The 20,232-nt window shown below is 40.3% G+C and overlaps 1 protein-coding gene across 1 annotated transcript; it reads right to left on the reverse strand.

Annotated features, from left to right (window-relative positions):
- Positions 1 to 2,003: 2,003 nt before the first annotated feature.
- dgke (diacylglycerol kinase, epsilon) lies at positions 2,004 to 19,392 on the reverse strand. The gene is made up of 11 exons (XM_061724692.1): positions 18,787 to 19,392; positions 14,241 to 14,400; positions 13,291 to 13,410; positions 12,335 to 12,478; positions 11,123 to 11,280; positions 10,222 to 10,270; positions 10,016 to 10,129; positions 9,835 to 9,906; positions 8,151 to 8,278; positions 7,212 to 7,323; positions 2,004 to 2,762 (listed from the first exon to the last, which is right to left on the reverse strand). Exons 1-11 carry the CDS (start codon positions 19,236 to 19,238, stop codon positions 2,541 to 2,543), a joined length of 1,731 nt encoding a protein of 576 aa, XP_061580676.1. The 5' UTR covers positions 19,239 to 19,392; the 3' UTR covers positions 2,004 to 2,540.
- Between the last annotated feature and the right edge of the window lie 840 nt (positions 19,393 to 20,232).

Here is a 20,232-nt window from a genome sequence, read left to right on the forward strand (position 1 = left end):
TCCAACCTGCGACTGATGTCTTTCCCAACAGTCATCAACTCTTTTATGATTAAATCAAGACGCAGACAACCGAGCTTATATATGAAAATATTTATGGGAATGTCTTAAAATTCTTACCACCACCTTTGTACATTCATTTCAATCTAAATCAGTTCTTTTCACCTTTTTGTAAACAGCCACGTTTAAAATGATTGATATTCAAATAAGCCACACTAATGGCTCATCTTTTCCCAAATATAGTCACTTTTTTATTTTTTAAAGCAGAGGGCAGAGAGGGCTTGGGGATGGGGATAATAATGTAGTCAAAATTCTGATCTAGTTTCCTGCAGACTATATCAAACTCTCTGAACTGTTGAGCAGGACTATATGCAGACAAGTTTAAATATACAATCATTAGTAATCAAAGCCTTTAGGTAGACCACACCATCAAACACTGAAGCAGCTAAAAAAGGGCACACGGTACGATAGCTTTTCATATTTTGGCTGATAAATAAAGGTTTAAATAAACGTTTCCTGATAGATCAGAGACGGCACAAAGCGAGGTCAGCGAAACCAGAACCTGCACCACACTGCAAAAACTCAATCTTACCAGGAATATTTGTCTTATTTCTAATTCAAATGTTATTTAAAAGTTAAAATTTTAAAACAAGAGTCATTAAGAGTCAAAATAACTTATTTGACAATTTTCACCTGTTTCAAGTAAATTTTCACTTGAAATAAGTAGAAAAATCTGCCAGTGGGACAAGATTTATCTTCTCATTACAAGCAAAAAATCTTGTTCCACTGGCAGATTTTTCTACTTATTTTAAGTAAAAATCTACTTGAAACAGGTGAAAAATGTTGTTTTTTCCAGTGATGAGTCTTGTTTTAAGTGTAATGAGATTTTTTTTTACTAAAAATGAGACATTTTAACTAGAAATGAGACAAATATTCTTATTAAGATTTTGAGTTTTTGAGTGCAGAAGTCACTGATCTCCTCACCCTGCACCCCGAAGGACGACAGGAACTCTGGCAGGAAACGGTTGCATGGTTCGCTTTGTGCAGCCTGCTTCTCTGGCTTTACAGTCGACCTCACTCAGCCATCACTATCACAGGGAATCAGTCCAAATCTTTCTAGAAAACAGTTGTTGAATGTTTTGAAACCAGAGGGAGAGCCATGTAACCTTTGATACAGTTGAGTAAATTCACTGCAATTCACACACACACGCACACACGCACACACGCACACACTCACACACTCACACACTCACACACTCACACACTCACACACTCACACACTCACACACTCACACACTCACACACTCACACACTCCTCTGGTAAACATGGGTTAAACAAGGTAAAAGGTAATATTGGGCAGCTGCACATTTCCCAAACAAACGTGGTGATGAAACCGCGAGGTTTGTTGTGAGGAAGGTGTATCATTTTGAGGCAAAGTCTGCTTCAGGTTCTCATTAAAAGACCTTTGTGACACGGTTGTGGGTAAAAGGTGGGTCCGGATGGCCTTGTAGGTGCAAGTCAGTCAGTAAAACAGGTAGATCCACGTCACCTGGAAGCTACACATGCAACGGATGCTGTAAATATCCCACCTGTAGTGGTTTGAGTTGAAATACTGTCATCAGTGTGCCACCTTGTGGTGACGATGAGGCATAGCACATATGGATGAGATGCAAGTGAACTACTCCAACATCTTTAAACTAACAAGTATAATCTCAGCAGGAGGCTGGGCTGGCGGCAGTAACATCAAGGGTACACGTAGGCGAGCGACGCCGTGGGGCTTCAAACAGTGCAACAACATATGTAAACAGGAGGAACTCGGTGAAGCGGAGGATAAACTAAAGATTTCATATAAAGCCAAAGATGATCCTCAAATACGTCACACACTTCTCGACGAATCAGGCAACGTTAACATCCAGTGATCGACAACACTTTGCTGAGGTTCAGACGGGACCAAAGCTGACTTTGAGAAAGCCGAGAGAGTAAAAACTAAAAACGAAAGAAAGAAAGAAAGAATTTGAGCAGATATTTTATGCACACCGCTCTGATTGGCCGTACTTTGGTGGGAAAAGAAGGTATGTGGCATCCGCTAGACTTCCACAACCATCATGTAACAGCGCTGTTCTGAGAGTTTCCAGCTTCACCACCTGCTGTGGATTTAAACATGGCTTTCAAGGAGTGGGTTGGACCTGGGAAGCATGTCAAGAATGGCTTTCCGATACCTGCAGGGCTGCACTGGGCATTCCTCTGGAAATACACTATAATAAATACAATACAGTCAACTACAGGCGCTATGGCACAAAGGATCAGTGCAAATAAACAGCAGTCTTTCTCCAACATATTCCTGGCTGCCTGGGCGGGGAGTGCCTGAGCTCTGAGGGACCTGAAGGTTGAGGCAGAACTCCAAACTATAGGAGCTCTCTGAAAACGTATTGCACAGAAAAACTTGATTGCGTGTTAGGAGTTAAAAGAGCTGGAGGGGAGAGCAACTAAAAGAAACGATGGATCAAACAAACTCAGGGGAGAGAGTGAGGCGAACGGCGGGTCACATGGTGTCAGAGTCCGGCCCCGCGGGCCGGGGCGAGTCGTGCGGCGTGGGGCTCTCCGCCTCGGAGACGCTGGACTCCTCGTCGTCGTCGTCCGTCTGCTCCGCGCTGTGGTACAGCATGAACGCCTGCGTCTTGTGGGTGATGGTGATGGTGCAGGGGCCCTGGGCCCACGGCTCCCCGTCCACCTGCATCGGCATCGTGGACGTCTTCAGAACCAGCTGGAGGAGGAAGAGTAAACCCCCCGCGCTTTAGTACGACCGCCCACAGCTGATGACATCAGTAGTTACTGCATTTTGTTTACTTCTCAAGTGTGTTCTGTTGTTTTCTAAAGCCACACTGTTACCATGACTACGACATCAAATTCAACCACATCAAAAGTTTAATAATAAATTAAAGCTGCAAGCAGCAATGAACGAGTCCTCGCACTCATGGCCACCCCCCGGGTTCCCCCCACATTCCTAGGTCATTAATATTATAAAAAGTGCCTTTGCTGTTCACATAAAACTCAACTTATCATCATAAACATATCAGAAATTACACCATCCACGACTCTCTATGTCAAACTATTCAAAAGTTATGGCAGAAAGTAGGATCTATCAAATATGGACCAACCAGATCAAGGGGGCGCGCGCTTTTTGGCGTCTAGCGTCGTCACGGTAACGCTTTTGACTGAGAAAAGTAATGCCCATCATCGCAGGATCGAGACGCACATTTTGATGTATAACACACCTGGGTGCACGTTACGGTTCGGGTGAAGAAGCGGCTGAAGAAATGGCATAAATTGCGCCAAAAACACGATTAATTCAAAACTTCCTGTTGGGTTTCGGCCATGACGCCAAGAGACTTTTCTTTAAGTTGTGTGATTTTCGTGCATGTACGTCAAACCGTATTGTGGGGCTTGAAGCACAAAGTTTTCTAGGGAGCGCTGTTGAGCCATTAGGTCACACCCATTAATGCAAACCATTAAATATCACATTTTTCGCCAGGCCTGGCTTGTGTGCAAAATTTGGTGACTTTTGGGGCACGTTTAGGGGGGAAAAAAGGCCCTCCTTTCATCGGAAAAATAAAAACGAGGAAAATAAAAATGAATTAAAAAAACGAGAACTCCTACAGATACAATAGGGCCTTGGCACTGTCAGTGCTCGGGCCCTAATAAATGGTTTTACCTGCCATTGTTTGTTATGTTTATGTAATAATTGCTCGGGGATCATGTTCTGGGTCTCTGGAAAGATCCTAGATACAACTTCTGTTGTAATAGACGCTATATAAATCAAAATTCAATTGAAATCCCTGGGTTTTGTCCATTTTTCGGAGCATTGAACGCTCTGATTTCGGGGTAAATCGTCCGCTCCAGGGCGATTGGCTGCATGTAGATTATCTTTCTTACTGAACAACCTTGAATTCCAACTTGAAACAGTTTATGACCTTCTCCTGGTTGATGTGCAGCGCCTCCAGCACAGATGAGACGGTTTTTGTTGGATTATCAGTTGTACAGGAACCTGAGCTTTCAGCTCCATAAAAAACACTGGAAGATCCTGAAATCTAGGCTTGGGCAAAATTATCTATATTGCAATATATCACTATATTAATTTTTTCCCCCCTCAAATAATAAATCATGTTTCAGATGGGTTGTAAGTGTGACTTTATTGTATCCATGGGCTTGAATAATAATGTTAATTTTAATTTCACATTATGTAAATAATGTGAAAAACATGCAAACTTTAGCTTGTATAGTTATAATAAAATGGCATGGATAATTTCAATTACATTGTTTTGACTCAGTTTGTCCCATGAATTATCACTATAATGTGATGTACGTGCAACTCAGATATTAAGATGCATAACAACACAATATATCGTAAAATTTGGATATTGCAATATTGTATAAGTATTGTGACGTATATGCTATCGTGAGGTCCTTGGCCACACCCACCCCTACTGAACTCTCAACTGTTTTATGGAGTTTATGCCAAAGTGTTGTTGTTGTCCAACAGTGTATCTGGGTACTTACTAACTCCAGGTATTCCCGGAGGGTTTATTTTCTGTTTCCTAAATCCAAACATAACAAAGCTTAATGTCTGCTTTGGATCAATATAACATCCAGAAGATCAACAAGGATGTCTACATTTATTCTCAGGTAAATCAAAGCAGAAATGCCTTCATGAATCCTGCTAACGTCCCCAGCAGTTACTCAGTTCCTTAGATATCTTAGATATTCACCATCTCGCGTTACGACCAGTTCCCATTAATTGGGATGAGATTTCCTCAGACTAAGCAGTTACCAACCACCAGACGCAAAGTTACAACTCTAAATCTAGTGGTGTGTGGCTGATAGAAGACCTGAGGTTATGTAGTGATATAACTTCACTTGCTGGACTAGGTGTGAAGGTTTGTAGCACAGTTAATGTAAAGTTATGCCTTTTTAAAATCAAACTAATTAAAAGTAATTTAATCCCACCCTGCGAAGCATGAGCAGTGTTGATGTGGATGTGGTAAGATGCCTGCTCTGTGATCTGTAAGCTCACCTCTAACTGAACCCTAACAAGAGTTTGTACATCCTGTATCTCTCCGGGGCGTATTTAAGTCCCGGGAGTAGGTGTTTTTATGTCAAAAATGTGTCTGGAGACAAGGTTTTCCATGCAGGAAGTCCCACCTTTAAAACTGTAAAAACACTGCCACACTGAGCAGCATAGCAACAGTAACTAAGGGACTTACTGATGGCTCAATTGCTCCTCTAAAACCAGTGTTTGTCTTTTGATCTTGGAACTGTTAGACTTGTGAGTGCTGGCGAGCAGTAAACCGCCCAAACATCTGCTCCTCCTGCTGAGGCCGATGGGTACAAGTGGCGCCCGGCTGCGGCAGCGCTCTTAAATCCTGGGCATCACACCCGTGTGGTTCTTTGTTTTTACTTGACATGCTTGTTAAACCAAAAATGGCACGATGAAAAAGAAAAGATGTTCATCTGAGTTTTGACTGGTGCTAAGACCCACTACAAAGAAATTATTTTTATTTGCTTCATCAAATCTTAAAATCTTTTAAAATGCTTTACAGGTCAAAAATAAAACTGGTGGCAATAAGGTCTATCGGACTACGTTTTAAATGCAAAATCTTCCTGATTATGAGGAAATAAAGTATTGAAAAGAGACTGTAACGCTGATGTGTAAAAACAGACAAAAATATACGATTTTGGAAAATAATATCATTGCCATTTTTCTACCCAATATTGCGATTTAATATACGACTTGTTTTCTTCAATAAAACCTAATGGATGATTTTAATATTAACACAATATTATATACATTTAGTATAACCTTTTTCTTCCAAAGACTGGGCATCTTTGTTTTAAGTCTTGCATATTTTAATTGAGCCAGTAAATACAATCTACAGACTAATAATAATAATAATAATAATAATAATAATAATAATAATATCACTAATGTTTTATCTAGAAAGTTACTTCAAAACCACAAACACAGAGACAAAGTTTACACTGACAGAACAATTAAGGTAATACGAATTTGAAAGACCTAATTTTTTTGTATGTTTGTTTTTTTTTTTAAATCAAATTTTACAAAATATTTAATATTGGCATGAATAAAAACAGAGGAATTGAATATTTAAGATTTTCACAAATGGAATAATAAAAGAAATTCAACGGTTCCCAGGGTTAATTTAATCCTGGTTTGAGCAGTTTAAGTATCGTGTCTTCTGACGGGTTCTGGTCCGAGGCCTCGTCTCACTGTGATTCAGAAACTAACTTCAGCATTGTGTCTTTTACTCTTGTGTACTCAGTCAGAACAAATGCAGCATCTGTACCGTCTATCAATGCCGTGAACTCAGGCCCGGTCACCGCGCTGGCACCACATCTTTAGCTGAGGTTATTGTCAGAAGGATTTAAATGTCCTGTTTTAAACTGCAGTCGTAAGGAGCGACACTTTCAAACATTTTGGTCGATGATCCCGGCCTTTGGCTTGTCTGACTACATTTTAGCCACACATCTGTCGTACATGGCTCTGGGGTATATTTTTTGTTTAAATGCTTGAACAAGTTGGTAGTTTTACTCTGAAGTAGCAAGCTGAATGTTTGGTTTAAGAGGAAAATCTATTTTTCTGTAAATGAGGTTGAATATGTAGGATCTGAGTCAACCGTTCCTGCAGACATTTACCTCATGTTTCTAACTCTCCTAACTACCACTCACACTTTGAAGAATAACTGCAGGATTTTCCTAATCAGTAAAAGCAAAAAACAGAATAAAATAAAAAGGAATAAAAAGGAACCACAGCCGTCCTCTCACTATTTTAGTTATCAGTCAAGAGCCTGTTGAGAGCACTCAAGTCTCAGTATATCTGTTTTTTCTGCATCTTCAGAAGCATTTTTTGTAATTATTAATGCTACAGTGGATTTTTACTGAAGAGTTTGACATGATCAGATCCAGAGCAGAGACGGCCAGCAGGAAAAATGAGCGCATGCAGGAGGCGAACAGCACAAGCTCAATCAGATTAGTTCAAATTAGATTCTCAGCTGCTGCATGGAGGCCATTTCATTCCCTGCTTGTCTTCCCTCTCCACACCCACTTAATGAAGTAAACAGGAAGCTGCGTGGCAGGCCTGTGCACGTGTGTGTGTGTGTGTGTGTGCGTGTGTGCGTGTGTGCGTGTGTGTTATTACCCTGACGGTGTGCGCCTGCCCAAGACGCACAGGGTTGGCCAGCTTGACCTGGATCTGAGCACAATGGAAGGAGCCAAACACGCCCACGACCTCCAGCAGACCATCATCCAGCCTGGGGGGGGACGAAAAGGCACTTTTAGTTACCATAGTAACAGCAAACAACTAATATAAAAACACATTTAAATGAATAGAAAGGCTTTAAAACAATAAGAATTCTGCTCACATCTGATGGTGGTTTGACTATGACTGTGTTTCCATGCATCAATAACCCTTTTAAAACCCGAATATTGGCAATAACCTGAATTTGCACGGCCATGTAAACACCAATAACTCCTTTGAATAACCCGAATTTGCTCATATTCTGGTTTTTAAAAACCTGAATATGACCCCTGGGTTACTCCTTTTAAAATCTGAATATTGGGTCATGTAAACACCAAACGGGATATCCCCATCAAACGGAACAGGAATTTTTTTTCTGCGCATGCTCTGTTCACAAGGAATCCTGGTCTTTTGAGTTCAGGAAGTTCTTATAAACACGGAGAAACCAAGACCAGGAGGAGACTAATCACTTCATAAATGTGATGAAGGATATGAACATTTCTGCATTTGTAGACGGTAGAAAGTACCGGGATAGTGAGATTTACAAGAAGTTGCACAAAGCAGCATTTGTTTTGAATTTGGATACAGGAAGAAGAAGCGGAAATGGCGGTAATTGAGTCATCACGTTCTCCGCGCGTCGCTGGTTTGATCCAGATATCCCGAATGATTAATTACCATGTATACAGGGAAAACCCTGTTTGCTCACGCATGTAAATGGAATATTCCGAATGTTTCAGTAACCGGAATATTAGCAATAACCCCAATTTTGACTGCATGTAAACGTAGTCATTGTTCATGAACAAACCGTCAGTGTACAACCTCACCAGCGGCAGGTCTTACCGAGTCGGGGGGCAGGGTTCGTCTCCCATCCCGTCCCAGAGTCTGCAGCCTCCACCCCAGTAGCCGATGTTACAGACGATGATTCCCTCCAGACTGGGCAGCGCCACCCGCTCCCCGTCCAACTCCAGCTGGGGACCAACAAACAAACTCAACTCTTCAAATCCTGCCCATTTTCTGAAACTGTTAACCTGTGTACATATAAAACTAATAGAGTATTAGACATATCTGATAACAATATACACCCCCAAATTAAACAAGATAAAGCTTTTTAATATCTTATAAGAGTTGGGAGCAGGATAGGCTGAACCTTTCTCCACTGTTAAATGTCAACGTGATAGAAACAACAACCCTGCTAACATGACCAGAAGATGATTTTATGTGCTTTAGATCTGGATGCAAGGTTTGACCTTTATTGCTGTAGTTTACACAATCTGAAAACAATCTTTTTTTAATTATAACCAGTGGGTTATAAATTAATCTAAATGAGAAAGAAATAAAAGTCAAACAATATATAAATCTCACTCTTTATAGAAGCAGTAAAGAATATCATCAGCATAACAACCTTCTGAGATGCTACAAAAATCATACTAAACTCTATATAGTAGCTATACTGGGGGGAAAAATATACAATCAAAAAAGCATAGGGCCTAAAGCAGAGCCCTGAGGGACCCCACAAGGCAGGCCTGTAGCCTTTGACATTAACCCATTTAAACACTTGAACAGTCAGCAACATCAGATCCCTGAAATCCCAAAGGTCTTGTTTAATGAGATGCTGCGATTAACTGCATCAAAGGCGAAGTTAAGGTCCAAAATATACTCTCTTATCTTTTATCACACCGACCGACACGATTTGTCGGTGTTCCCTTTGTACTATTTTGAATAAACTGTAAAGTTTTAAGTATTTGTAAATGATTGCAATCTCTTTATCTGCAATTTAGACAATATTGGAAACTGGGGTTGTGGAAACCTCAATTAATCATTTACATAACTCAATTTAGCATTAAGACTTAAAGACAGGGCTCATGTGAAAAAATATATAATTATCCTGTGCTTGAGATTTAGGTTTCTGAAATGTTCACCAACTCAAAACAACAACCTCCAGTCCTCAGTCTGATTTGCAGCTTAGTGACGTCACAGATGCAGGTCAGAGCAGAAGTGTGCAGCTTCTCCACCTTTATTTACACCCAAGTTCATTTTCTGTATTTTTCCTGTCTATTTCCAAAGAGGAAGACCTCACAGACGGGGGCGGAGACACATGTTAGACTCCACCCCTAAAACCAGGTTACTGGTTTAAAAGCAGGTTTTTATTACTGAATCTCTGTTGTTTTGACCAAAGTGTGTCAGACATTTCATTAAGATCTCAATAAACTGTGTCAGTCATTTAAACAAGTGCATTATATGTCTCATTTAAGGAGAGCAAACAGCAGACCCGACTCCCCTGAAGTTGAATGTAAACATATTATTGGAGTGCTTTAATCAATGCCAAACATTCTAGTTTTATTGGGAAATGCAACAAATAAGCATTTCCATCATGTGTTTTTCATCTAATGCTTACTGTGTAATTTGTCTGTTTAACTCTGCGACTGTTTGCAGGGAAATGTCAAGAATTACACATAAACCTGATTACAGACATGCACGTGCTGGACTGGCACGAGGCTGCATCACATGTCCGAGTTTACCGTACCTCAATCCTCTTATCCAGATCTTTACATTCCTGCACTAAACAGTCTTTGGTGCCGTACAAGAAGTACACAGCCTGGGGGGAAGAGAAGACGGTGAATGAGCCGGCGAGGCGGAGCTGCTGGTCCTGCTTTCAGAGGAAAATCCAAACCAAGAATTTGTGTATTCAAATGGAGCGTTCAGACCTTGTTAATGATGCGGCTGGAAAAGAAGGAGGGCGTTTTCTCGCGGTGGGCGTGGAAGTTGAGCGCCATCAGAGCGTCGGGCCCCACGGAGAAGTAGTTGTTCATGGACAGAACCTGAGGGGCAGACGAGCGCTCTTTAGTGGCGGGTCGTGGGTCGCAAAACAGGAGGGGGAATATTGATCTAAGTCTAAAGAGATGAGACTCACCTTTGGTTTACGAAAGTAGAGGCCTTTTGAAGCGACCTGGACTTTCCACCTGAAAATCATTATCGTTGCTATTACCAGAACCAGAATCACAACACCACATTTAAAACTCGTGAAATATTTTTTCTCTAATCCTCAGAACTGATCCAAAGTCTTCTCCATACTTGTTTTGCTTTTTTTAAACAATACTGGTGAGATGTGGATTGGATCTTCATCTTAGTCACAATAATAGACAAACACAACATTAACGCGATCACACAGTTATAGTGGATTCTGGCTGTACTGAACTCACCACTAAATATTCAAAGTGATGGAGCAGAAGGTCAAGACGCCCACAGACTAATAAATCACTGCAGTCACTAGTTTGTGCACCTAAAGTCTGTGTAAATTAAACATTACATTCAGTGTGTTTGGAGGTGTGGTTTAGGAGGCCTCTGGCAACATAAACAAGAGTAGTTTATCTGCACACGGTTGGACAGGAATGCCAACTAATACACAAGTGTTGAAGCATCTACAAACATCTTTCCTTTTGTTTAATTTAAGGAAAAACACAGTTATCTGCATCCTTTGAGAACCATGAACTTCTACAGAAGCTCAGTAACGAGAGGTTCAACACTGGATGACATGGAAAGACGTAATGCTGAGGTTTGGTTTGGCTTTTAGAGGAAAAACAAACCAAGCATGTCAATGATAGACCCTTGAAAACGTTATGCAGGTCTGACTTGGCTTGCTTGGAGCCGCTGCTGCCGGGAGAAGTTCACATGCTTGTTCTTGTTGCTGAAGGAGGATAAGGAACCACCACCCTCATGTGAACACCTGAAGGCTAAGACTTCTTAGTAGTCCAGGTCTGATGAATCAGAGCTGCTTTTAGACTGGTGGAGTCCCTGTCGTGCTGCCGCCTCACCTGTCCATCTTGACCACCTCTGCGTCCAGGATGTTCCGGAGGACCTGCTCCACGGGAATCTCCCCGGCGTAGCCGGCCCCCCAGCCCAGAGTGTTGGAGAGGTCGTTTCCTGTTCCCAGGGGGAGGATGGTCACCCGGGGGATGAACTGGTCTTGACCCTGGCAAAGAAAGGTGGCAGGTTTTTATATTTTGGAACATCTAACAGGTGAAGGGGAGAAGGGGGTGACAAAGAAAGAAGCAGTGCAACACACACAGAATACTGATGTTGGCACTAAAGTTGCTTTCGTCAATGAAAATTAGGGCTAAATATCATCGTCAACGAACCTTTATCACCTGAGGAAAACGAGACCAGACGAGACAATAATAATGGCCATGTGAAGATAGCGATAATTAAATATATAAAGCAATATCGTAGACGAATAAAAACTAGACTAAAATGTAGATTAAAAATTAAAACTATGTTAAATGTGCCGAGACAAAATGTTCTAACAAAGATCCTTAACATCCATGTTTTCAGTAGTTTCCTCTGGTTTAGTTCTGGGTTACGTCACGTCCTCAATCTCAGTCGCTGCAGCGGGGAATCAGATCCAGAAGATGCAGCTGCAGAGTTAGAGGCTGATGCCGTTAACGCAGAGCTCTAGGTTCACGTCCATTAAAAACACGTTTCTCTATGTATGTTTCTCTACATACATAGAGAAACGCGGGGATCTTTTCTGGGGCTGGGAGAAGAAGAAGAAGAGACCATCTTTGGATACACTTTCCTACATAGACGTGGAAAAGAAAACCGAATGTGTCGTCAAAAAAGGAAAAGACGGAGAGAAATGCGGAAAAATAAATATGTTGTAAACTCAAATTAGAGTCTTGTGTATCTGGAATGAATGTATTCTTGAGTCTATAAGGTAACAATAATATAATAATAAGATAACCTTGTTTGAATTGCAAAATGGGTTTGGCTAAATACAATCTTTGACTAAAACTAGACTAAAATGGTCCTGGACAATTCTGACTAAAATAAGACTAAAATGCTCAGAGTTTTAGTCGACTGAAACTTGACACGACTAAAAGGAGAATGAACGTGACTAAAACTAATAAAAACTAAAATGATAGCTAGACTAAAACTAAAATTGAGACAGGCTGACAAAAACAACAGGAAACACTTAAAAACTACAGAGTTAAATATAAAAACCCTCTCAAAGCCGATGCATGGCTCACCTTCAGCTTCATGGAGTCGATGGCGTCGAGCACCCAGCCCACGGTGCCGTCCCCTCCACACACCAGCACCCGCACGCTGCCGGGGGGCAGCAGGGTGCACAGCTGGAGGGCCTTGGATGGAGACAGCTGGGACAGGTCGAACACCTGGAGAGAGAACGGGGACCCCCATCAGAACTAGGCCTGTGTTGAAAAAAAATCGATTTTTCTATTCTAAATCGATTCTCATATTACCGTAATTCCTAAAAATCGATCGTATGTATAAAGATCAATTTTCTTTTTCCTCATTATATTACAACTTTTGGTATTTTTTTGTTTATGCCCCACAAAAAAGGAATTTTTTGTTGGATAGGAGAATAACTAGTTCCATGTTTTTGCCTTTAAATATGTTTAAAGGTAGGAAAACATTAAAGTTTTCAGTTATAATTGCATAAATTGTCTATATTTCATTACTTTATATACTATGTGCATAAAATGCTAAAAAACCAAATTCTCAAAAATTAAAAACCGAAATAGACCAAAAATGGAAAAAAATAAGACGGAATGTGGGAAAAAATAAAACCAATTTCATACGTCTCTGATTGCTACCCTGGATCTGTTTGATAATTCTGCCCGACGATGTTTCTGAAAGCAGTTCTATCAGCATTCTGGGAGGTGATTGGTCCTTACAGCATCATTAGCTGCAATACTTGCTGTTGAATCTCAATATAATACTAGTAGTAATATGTTGCAGAACTACAGTCATATCATTCATGCAAAAGCTCAAAAAACAGTTTTAATAACACTAACCCAAATCAATATCGGAATCAAATCGGATCGAATCAAATCTTGATAATCGATTTTGAATCTTAAGAATCGGAATCAAATCGATTCTTGACATTTGAATGGATCCCCAGCCCTAATCAGAACGGAGCGCAGCTGCTGGTGGGGGGCACGTTTGGACGTGAGGGGGGGCTGACCTGCACAGGGTTGAGCACGCTGCGAAACTCCCCCAGCAGAGCTTCTCCCATGTTGTTGCCGCTGCGCGTGTTGGCCAGGACCAGCACCGGAGTCCAGCCGCTGCCGCAGGACGCCGCCAGCTGCAGAGACACAGGCACACAGCCGTCTTACTCCCGCTCCCAACGACACCTCCGCTGGTTCATTGTAACAGAAAGATGACTTTATTCTTTATTAATATTTGTAAGAAATGTATCCATATCAAAAACCCTGCAAGTTCTATACATACAATTATGTTACAGTTCAGAAAATCATAGCTACAGCACAAGACATGCTCTCAGAGGTAACTTTTCACTGCCAAAAATAAAGACTATGGTAAAAGAACGGTGATGTGCAGAGCTACGTCTGCATGGAACCCACTTCTCAAGCACTTCAAGCAAACTATTAACATAAAAGAATTCAAATTGTTAGTAAAGAAACATCTCTTGAATAGATACATATAAAACAATTAATCATTATTAAATCAATAAATAATGTAGATAGTATATGGGTATGTGTACACACTAATTATATATATATATATATATATATATATATATATATATATATATATATATATATATATATATATATATATATATATAGGGATATAATATAAATAAAATTAATATTTATTAAAAATGGTTATTGGTGCAAACTGATAACTATACATTGTTTGAATTTGTTGATGTTATAAAATGTATGAATATGTATTGTTTTTATTTATATCTAAATGTTAAACGTAATTACTTTTTATTTTTCCTTTCTTTTTTTATATACTAGCTCTTTAGGTTTGCTCTTTATTTTTTGTTGTAATGTGCTGTGTATTATGTGTCGGACCCCAGGAAGAATAGCTGCAGTTTTGCTGCAGCTAATGGGGCTCCAAATAAAACTATAAACCTCCGTGTGCGTGCGCGGGGAACCGGGCCAGCACCTTGGCGTACTCGTCAGGGTGGCGGCGCCGCAGCTTGTTGACGCGGTACAGGTACTGGGGGGGGATGATGAGGCCGTGGAACTCGCCCAGGTCACACACGTCCGGGTCCGGCAGGCTGTCCATGCAGTCGTCGTGAACCGTGGTCTGACACCACACACACCTGCAGGAGGGGCACAGCTTCAAACAACCATCCATGTACAATCAGACAATCCCCAAATAAACCCATCTCAAAAGGAACAACAAGACTGATTAGAGCCGGGTCTGGAGTCGTTTGGGAGATGAATGTTGTCCCGCCAGAGTCCTTACAAACACCAGGAAACTGGACCACATTACACCGGTCATGAAATCACTACACTGGCTTCCAGTGAGTCAAAGAATATAGTTTAAAATCTTACTGCTGGTCTACAAAGACCTGAATGGTCTTGGACCAAAATACATGCTGGATCTGTTAGTTCCTATGAAGCTCCCAGACCCCTGAGCTTCATCTGGATCTGGTTTGTTGTGGTTCCAGAACCAGAACCGAGCAAGGTGAGGCAGCGTTCAGTTATTCTGCTCCTCACCGGTGGAACAAACTTCCTTTTGACCTGAGGTCTGCTGCAACTGTCAGCTCCTTTAAATCAGGCCTAAAAACATTACTGTTTACTCAAGCGTACTCTTAAACTAAATACTTACCTGCTCTACTCTACTGCCCTCACTTTTTAAGAACTTGTGCTTTTTATTATTGTACCTCTTTTCTTATAATTGTATTTGTTATTTACTGTTTAATTGTGTCTTTCTGCTTTTAATGTTGATGTAAAGCACTTTGAATTACCTTGTGTTGAATTGTGCTATACAAATAAACTTGCCTTGTTCTTCTCCAAAACGGGATTTAACCTCCTCAAAACTTCCATTTCTTTGCTCTATTTCTTATTTCCAAATAATTTCAATTCTACAACTGTGTTATGTTTTTATTGTCTTGCTGAAAAATGCAAGACCTTCCCTGAAACATGATTTTCTGAGTGTATGTTGCATTAAAACCTTTATGGCCTTCAATATTAGATGTGCACTCTCCCCATCATGAGCCAGCTGAACTATAATCCAACATGGATTTTAAGCGTGTTCACCTCTGCACTTTCATTAATCTAAAGTCTCCATGTCTCTAGGATTTATGCACCGTAGATAAGATTTTGTCTTTGCCACTGTCGCCAGAGGAACATATCTAACACACTCTTCTACCTAGTCATGTGACTGATCTGTTAACCTAATTAGTTGCATTAGGTTAACAAGATGTTATCTCTAGGTGTTTCTTTTTTTAATCTCATTTTGTTACCCATGTACCAACGTTTTCTTACATGTCATTCAAACTCAGCCTTTTTTTAATAGTAAACTGTCTCACCGCTAACATCTGTGATGTTGTCCATGTTCTGTTTTGAACATAATTTGGGTTTATGCGATAAACAAAAACTAATTTCCTTCTGTTTTCATTTACATTTCGCATCTAAACTTTTTAGGAATTAAAGATTGTGAGAACCCCTGCTGCTGAAGGAAGCAGTAGCCGTGGCGACCTGTGTCATGCTGGTCTATCACTGATACAAATATTGTGCTTGGTCTACTTAAAAAAAATAGTCAACTTTTTGCATGAGATTATTATGTAGATCAAGACATTTGTATAAACTACTTAATTTTATGTATGTGAATAATACACTTTGCAAGTACAATCAACTTAATTGTGTTAAGTTTACTTTATTTATCAAAATTAAGTTGATTTTAAAAAGAGAAAAAAAGAAAAAAGAGAAAAAAAAGAAGAAAAAGGAAAAAAAGGGAAAAAATACGAATTAAAAAAAGGAAAATAATAAATTAAGTTGAATTTACTTGCAAAAATTAAGTTGACTTTACTTGCAAATTAATTTTGTACATACTAAAAATTTAGTAGTTTATACAAAGACTGGTCTTTCTTGATCTACATAAAAATCTCATGCGAAAAAGTCGCCTTCATTTTTTTTAAAGTAGATCAAGCAAGATATTTTTTACTGTTGTGTTCTACATAAAACAAATAAAGCATGTTTCATCTAAACGTTGGTCAATCTGCCCAATAGATTAAAATTGTTAAAGGAAAGGTAAATACAACAAGATCATTGCTTGTTGTTTGTGTGTAAATGAAAAGATTGCCTGGGATTACAGAAATACTGCTGGTTAAGGAAAAAATGCACAATGTCTTGTTTTTTGAAAAAAATGCAGATTAAGTTCAAAACTAGGTGTATCCATGTAAAGCAACAAACTTCATTTTTAATTGTTAAATATCACAGATTTAAATATGTTATATTTACATGCGCTTAGATGTATTTGTTTCAGTGTACTCTGAGTCCTGGAGCTGCAGGATGGAGGTCCTGAGGACCAGCAGGGATTACAGCAGCCATCCAGATGTGCACGTGAGGCCAGATGATGCGTTTCTAGGAGGTTGGAGGCGGATTAAGCGGGATGGGTGCACGGTAGGTTCGCCACCCGTCCCTTGAAATACGGAATTGTTACGTAATTGGGAATTAAAAGTTGTGTTCCGTATTGAACCAATACGGACATATATTATGCTCTTATTTATTGATGTCATAATATACAGGTGAAGGTTGGAAAATTTGAATATATTTCAAAACTTAATTCGTAGTAAATTCAACTAAAGGTGAAACAAATATACTATTTCCCACTACATTCAAAGTGAGGTATTTCAAGCCTTTATTTGTTATAATTTTGGTGATTATGGCTCACAGTTTATGAAAGCCCCAAATAAAAAAATCTAAAAAAGAAATATTCTAAAAGAATATTTTATGAAATCAATAAACAATTCAATCACCAAAATTATAACCAATATTTAACATATCTTGCATTGCATGTAATGAGGCTATGTAATATATTAGTTTCACCTTTTAAGTTGAATTATTGAAATAAATTAACTTTTACACCATATTCTTCACCTGTAGGCTATATTTATATTTACCATCGGAGCATAGGATATTTCAGTTGATAGTATGGTTGGCTGTCTGTACAGTCATGCAAGTTCAATGCTATTAAAGCACTTTAAACTTTAAATCAAAGCATTTTGTTTTTTCATATAAATGAATACATTTATATGCAGTTTAGAAGTTTTGGGGATGTATCTTTTTTTGGGCGCTGCTGAAATCAGGGCATCTCTTATTTCTATTTCTGAAAGGTGGCAACCCTAGTGCAAGTCAAGTCAAGTCAATTTTATTTATAAAGCACATTTCACATTACGAGCATGGACTCAATGTGCTCAAAAATACATAAACAAACAAAATTACAAGTTTACAATAACAGAAATAGATAACGAGTATGACAAGAGAAAAAACAATAATAACAACCATAATTCCATTTTAACAAAAGTGCGATCACCCAGCCAACCATGAGTTTAGTCAAACGTCTGTGCAAAAAGGTAAGTTTTTAGTCTGCTTTTGAAAGTGGGCACTATTGGAGCAGACCTTAGTTCCTGTGGCAAGGAATTCCAGAGAGTGTAGTAGTGACTGAAAGCACCATGAGCAGATCTAGTGTGAATTCTAGGTATGATGAGAAGACTCTTATTTGATGATCTAAGGGATCTGTCCGGCATGTATTCAGTGAGCATGTCAACCATGTAGGAGGGAGCTAAGCCATTCATAGATTTAAAGACAAAAAGAAGTACTTTACTATATATTTTGTTTAACAGGGAGCCAGTGCAGAGAGGACAAAACAGGAGTGATGTGTTCATACTAGGAATGGGCGATATTTTACCGTTCACGATAAAGCTCAAAAAAATTCTCCACGGTAAGAATTTGTCATCTCGCGGTAAAAATGATAAATTCCCGTTGATGACGTTTTTGTGTAAAGCCGGATTTATGGTTCTGCGTTAAATCGACGCACAACGTACGTGAAGGAAGAAAGGAAGGAAGGAAGGAAGGAAGGAAGGAAGGAAGGAAGGAAGGAAATTAGCAAGAAAAAAGGATAAATTCCCGTTGATACGTGTTTGTGTAACAAATATGGCGGATCTGAGTCATTACAGTTTTGCAGTACAGGTGTAACTCATTTAATTGTTTTTTATCAATTCAATTTAATTGGTGTAGTTTAGTAGCATTTAGTATTCTTTTAGAGCAGTGTTTTGGGGGTCCAAAGACTGAATGTGGTGATAGATTTATAGTTACAAAGGTGGAGTTGAATTGGTATTTTTTTTATCGTAATTTTTATCGTTATCGGGATAAATGCCAGAAATTATCGTGATACATTTTTTAGTCCATACCGCCCATCCCTAGTTCATACCTCTTGGTTTTTGTTAGAATTCTGGCCGCAGCATTTTGAATAAGCTTGAGTTTATGTAACACTTGCTTTGTTAGTCCTGCAAAAAGTGCATTGTAATAATCTAATCTACTGGAGATAAAGGCATGAACCAGCTTTTCAGAGTCTGATTGTGACAGAAAGCATCTTACTTTAGATATATTTCTGAGGTGATAAAATGCAGTCCTGCAGACATGTGCAGGGGACTGGACCTGCTGCTGTCAGTGTAAACTCATCCACCGCGCATGCGTACCTGTAGTCGCACAGCTTGGGCTGCGTCCCGCACTGCTGCGCGCACACGGCGCAGTAGCTGGCCAGCGGCACGTTCCCGCGCAGCCAGCGGTGCGGCGGGCCCGCCTGCGGGCCCTTGCACGGGGCCATGATCTCCTTGCACTGCAGGCTGCGGTCGGCCCTGCGCAGGCACAGCTCGTCTGCGCATGCGCCGCAGCAGTCGCAGAAGGCGCCCTGCAGGATGTGCTGCTGGCACACGCAGCAGTAGGTGGGCTTGTTGAACAGGTCCGTGTAGTGCCAGCCGTGCGCGCTCTGGCGGAAGAAGTCCTTGACGAAGCTCTGGCGGCGGGAGCGCTGTGTGCTGCACCACAGGGTCAGCAGCACCGGCACCAGCACCGACACGCAGGTCCACAGCAGCAGGGTCCACTCGTCCCGGGACCCGCCGTCCTCCCCCTCGTCCGCGCCGCTGCTCATGGCGCTTACCGGGAACGGGAGCTCAACGACCGGCCAGCAGCACCAGCGCCATGTCCGGCCGCTGCGTTCATGCTCGGGGCCGTCGGCAGGATGTGGTCAGCAAAACACAAGCCTGGAAAACAGGAGGACGGCGCTGCGATGGTGTACCTGCCAGTTATCGCGGGAACTGGTGAAACGAGAGTACCGACCCAACAGTCGGGAATGATTCATCCCCGCGCGCATGCGCAGATCAGTGAAGGAAAGCGCAAACAGGAAGCGCGTCTTTCCTCTGCTGCGATCATACACAAACACAAAGCAATAATTAAGTCCTCTTGAAACAGAGTCATGTCAAAGCCCAATTAATTGTTTTCACGTGAATATATACACTAAAGGCCCCGTTTAATTTTAGTTTTAGCAAATAGAATATACAGCATGCATCAGAACCACAGTCTGTAAACTTCACTGGACCTTTTTCATTGTGTTTAAACCAAACAATTCTGGTCAGACATGGTTTTATCCGTGCTAAACTCAATATCAATATTCAGATTGTTTTTGATATTATGCTGTATATTACTGAATGCGTTTTCAAAGGATATACATTATGTTATTCAGTTCTTAACCCTCCTGAGAAAACATTTCATACCTACAAATGTTAATGTTCTGGATCTAAACCCGTTATGTTTTTTTTTTTTTTTTTTTTTTTTAGTTTTAACCAGGCTGTAAATGTGTTAATTTCTACTCTGAAACTGGAGAATGTAACACTTGAGTAGTTTGACTCGCTTTTGGAGCCAGCCTCTTGTGAACAATGGAGGAACTGAATGAGTTCCGCACAGACCCAACCTTGAAGTCAGATGATAGGCACTTCCCCTCCTTAGAAACCAGTGAGTCACATGACAATAGTTTTTACATATTTAATTTTTTTTTTAGTTTAATTTAAATTTCGTCCATTCTTCAGCAGATCCACGCAGACTGAGCTGCAGGGCTGCTGGTGGACATTTACAGAGGAATCTCCCGT

The sequence above is a fragment of the Cololabis saira genome, chromosome 1, assembly GCF_033807715.1.
Source record: "Cololabis saira isolate AMF1-May2022 chromosome 1, fColSai1.1, whole genome shotgun sequence".
NCBI classification, from domain to species: Eukaryota; Metazoa; Chordata; class Actinopteri; order Beloniformes; family Belonidae; genus Cololabis; species Cololabis saira.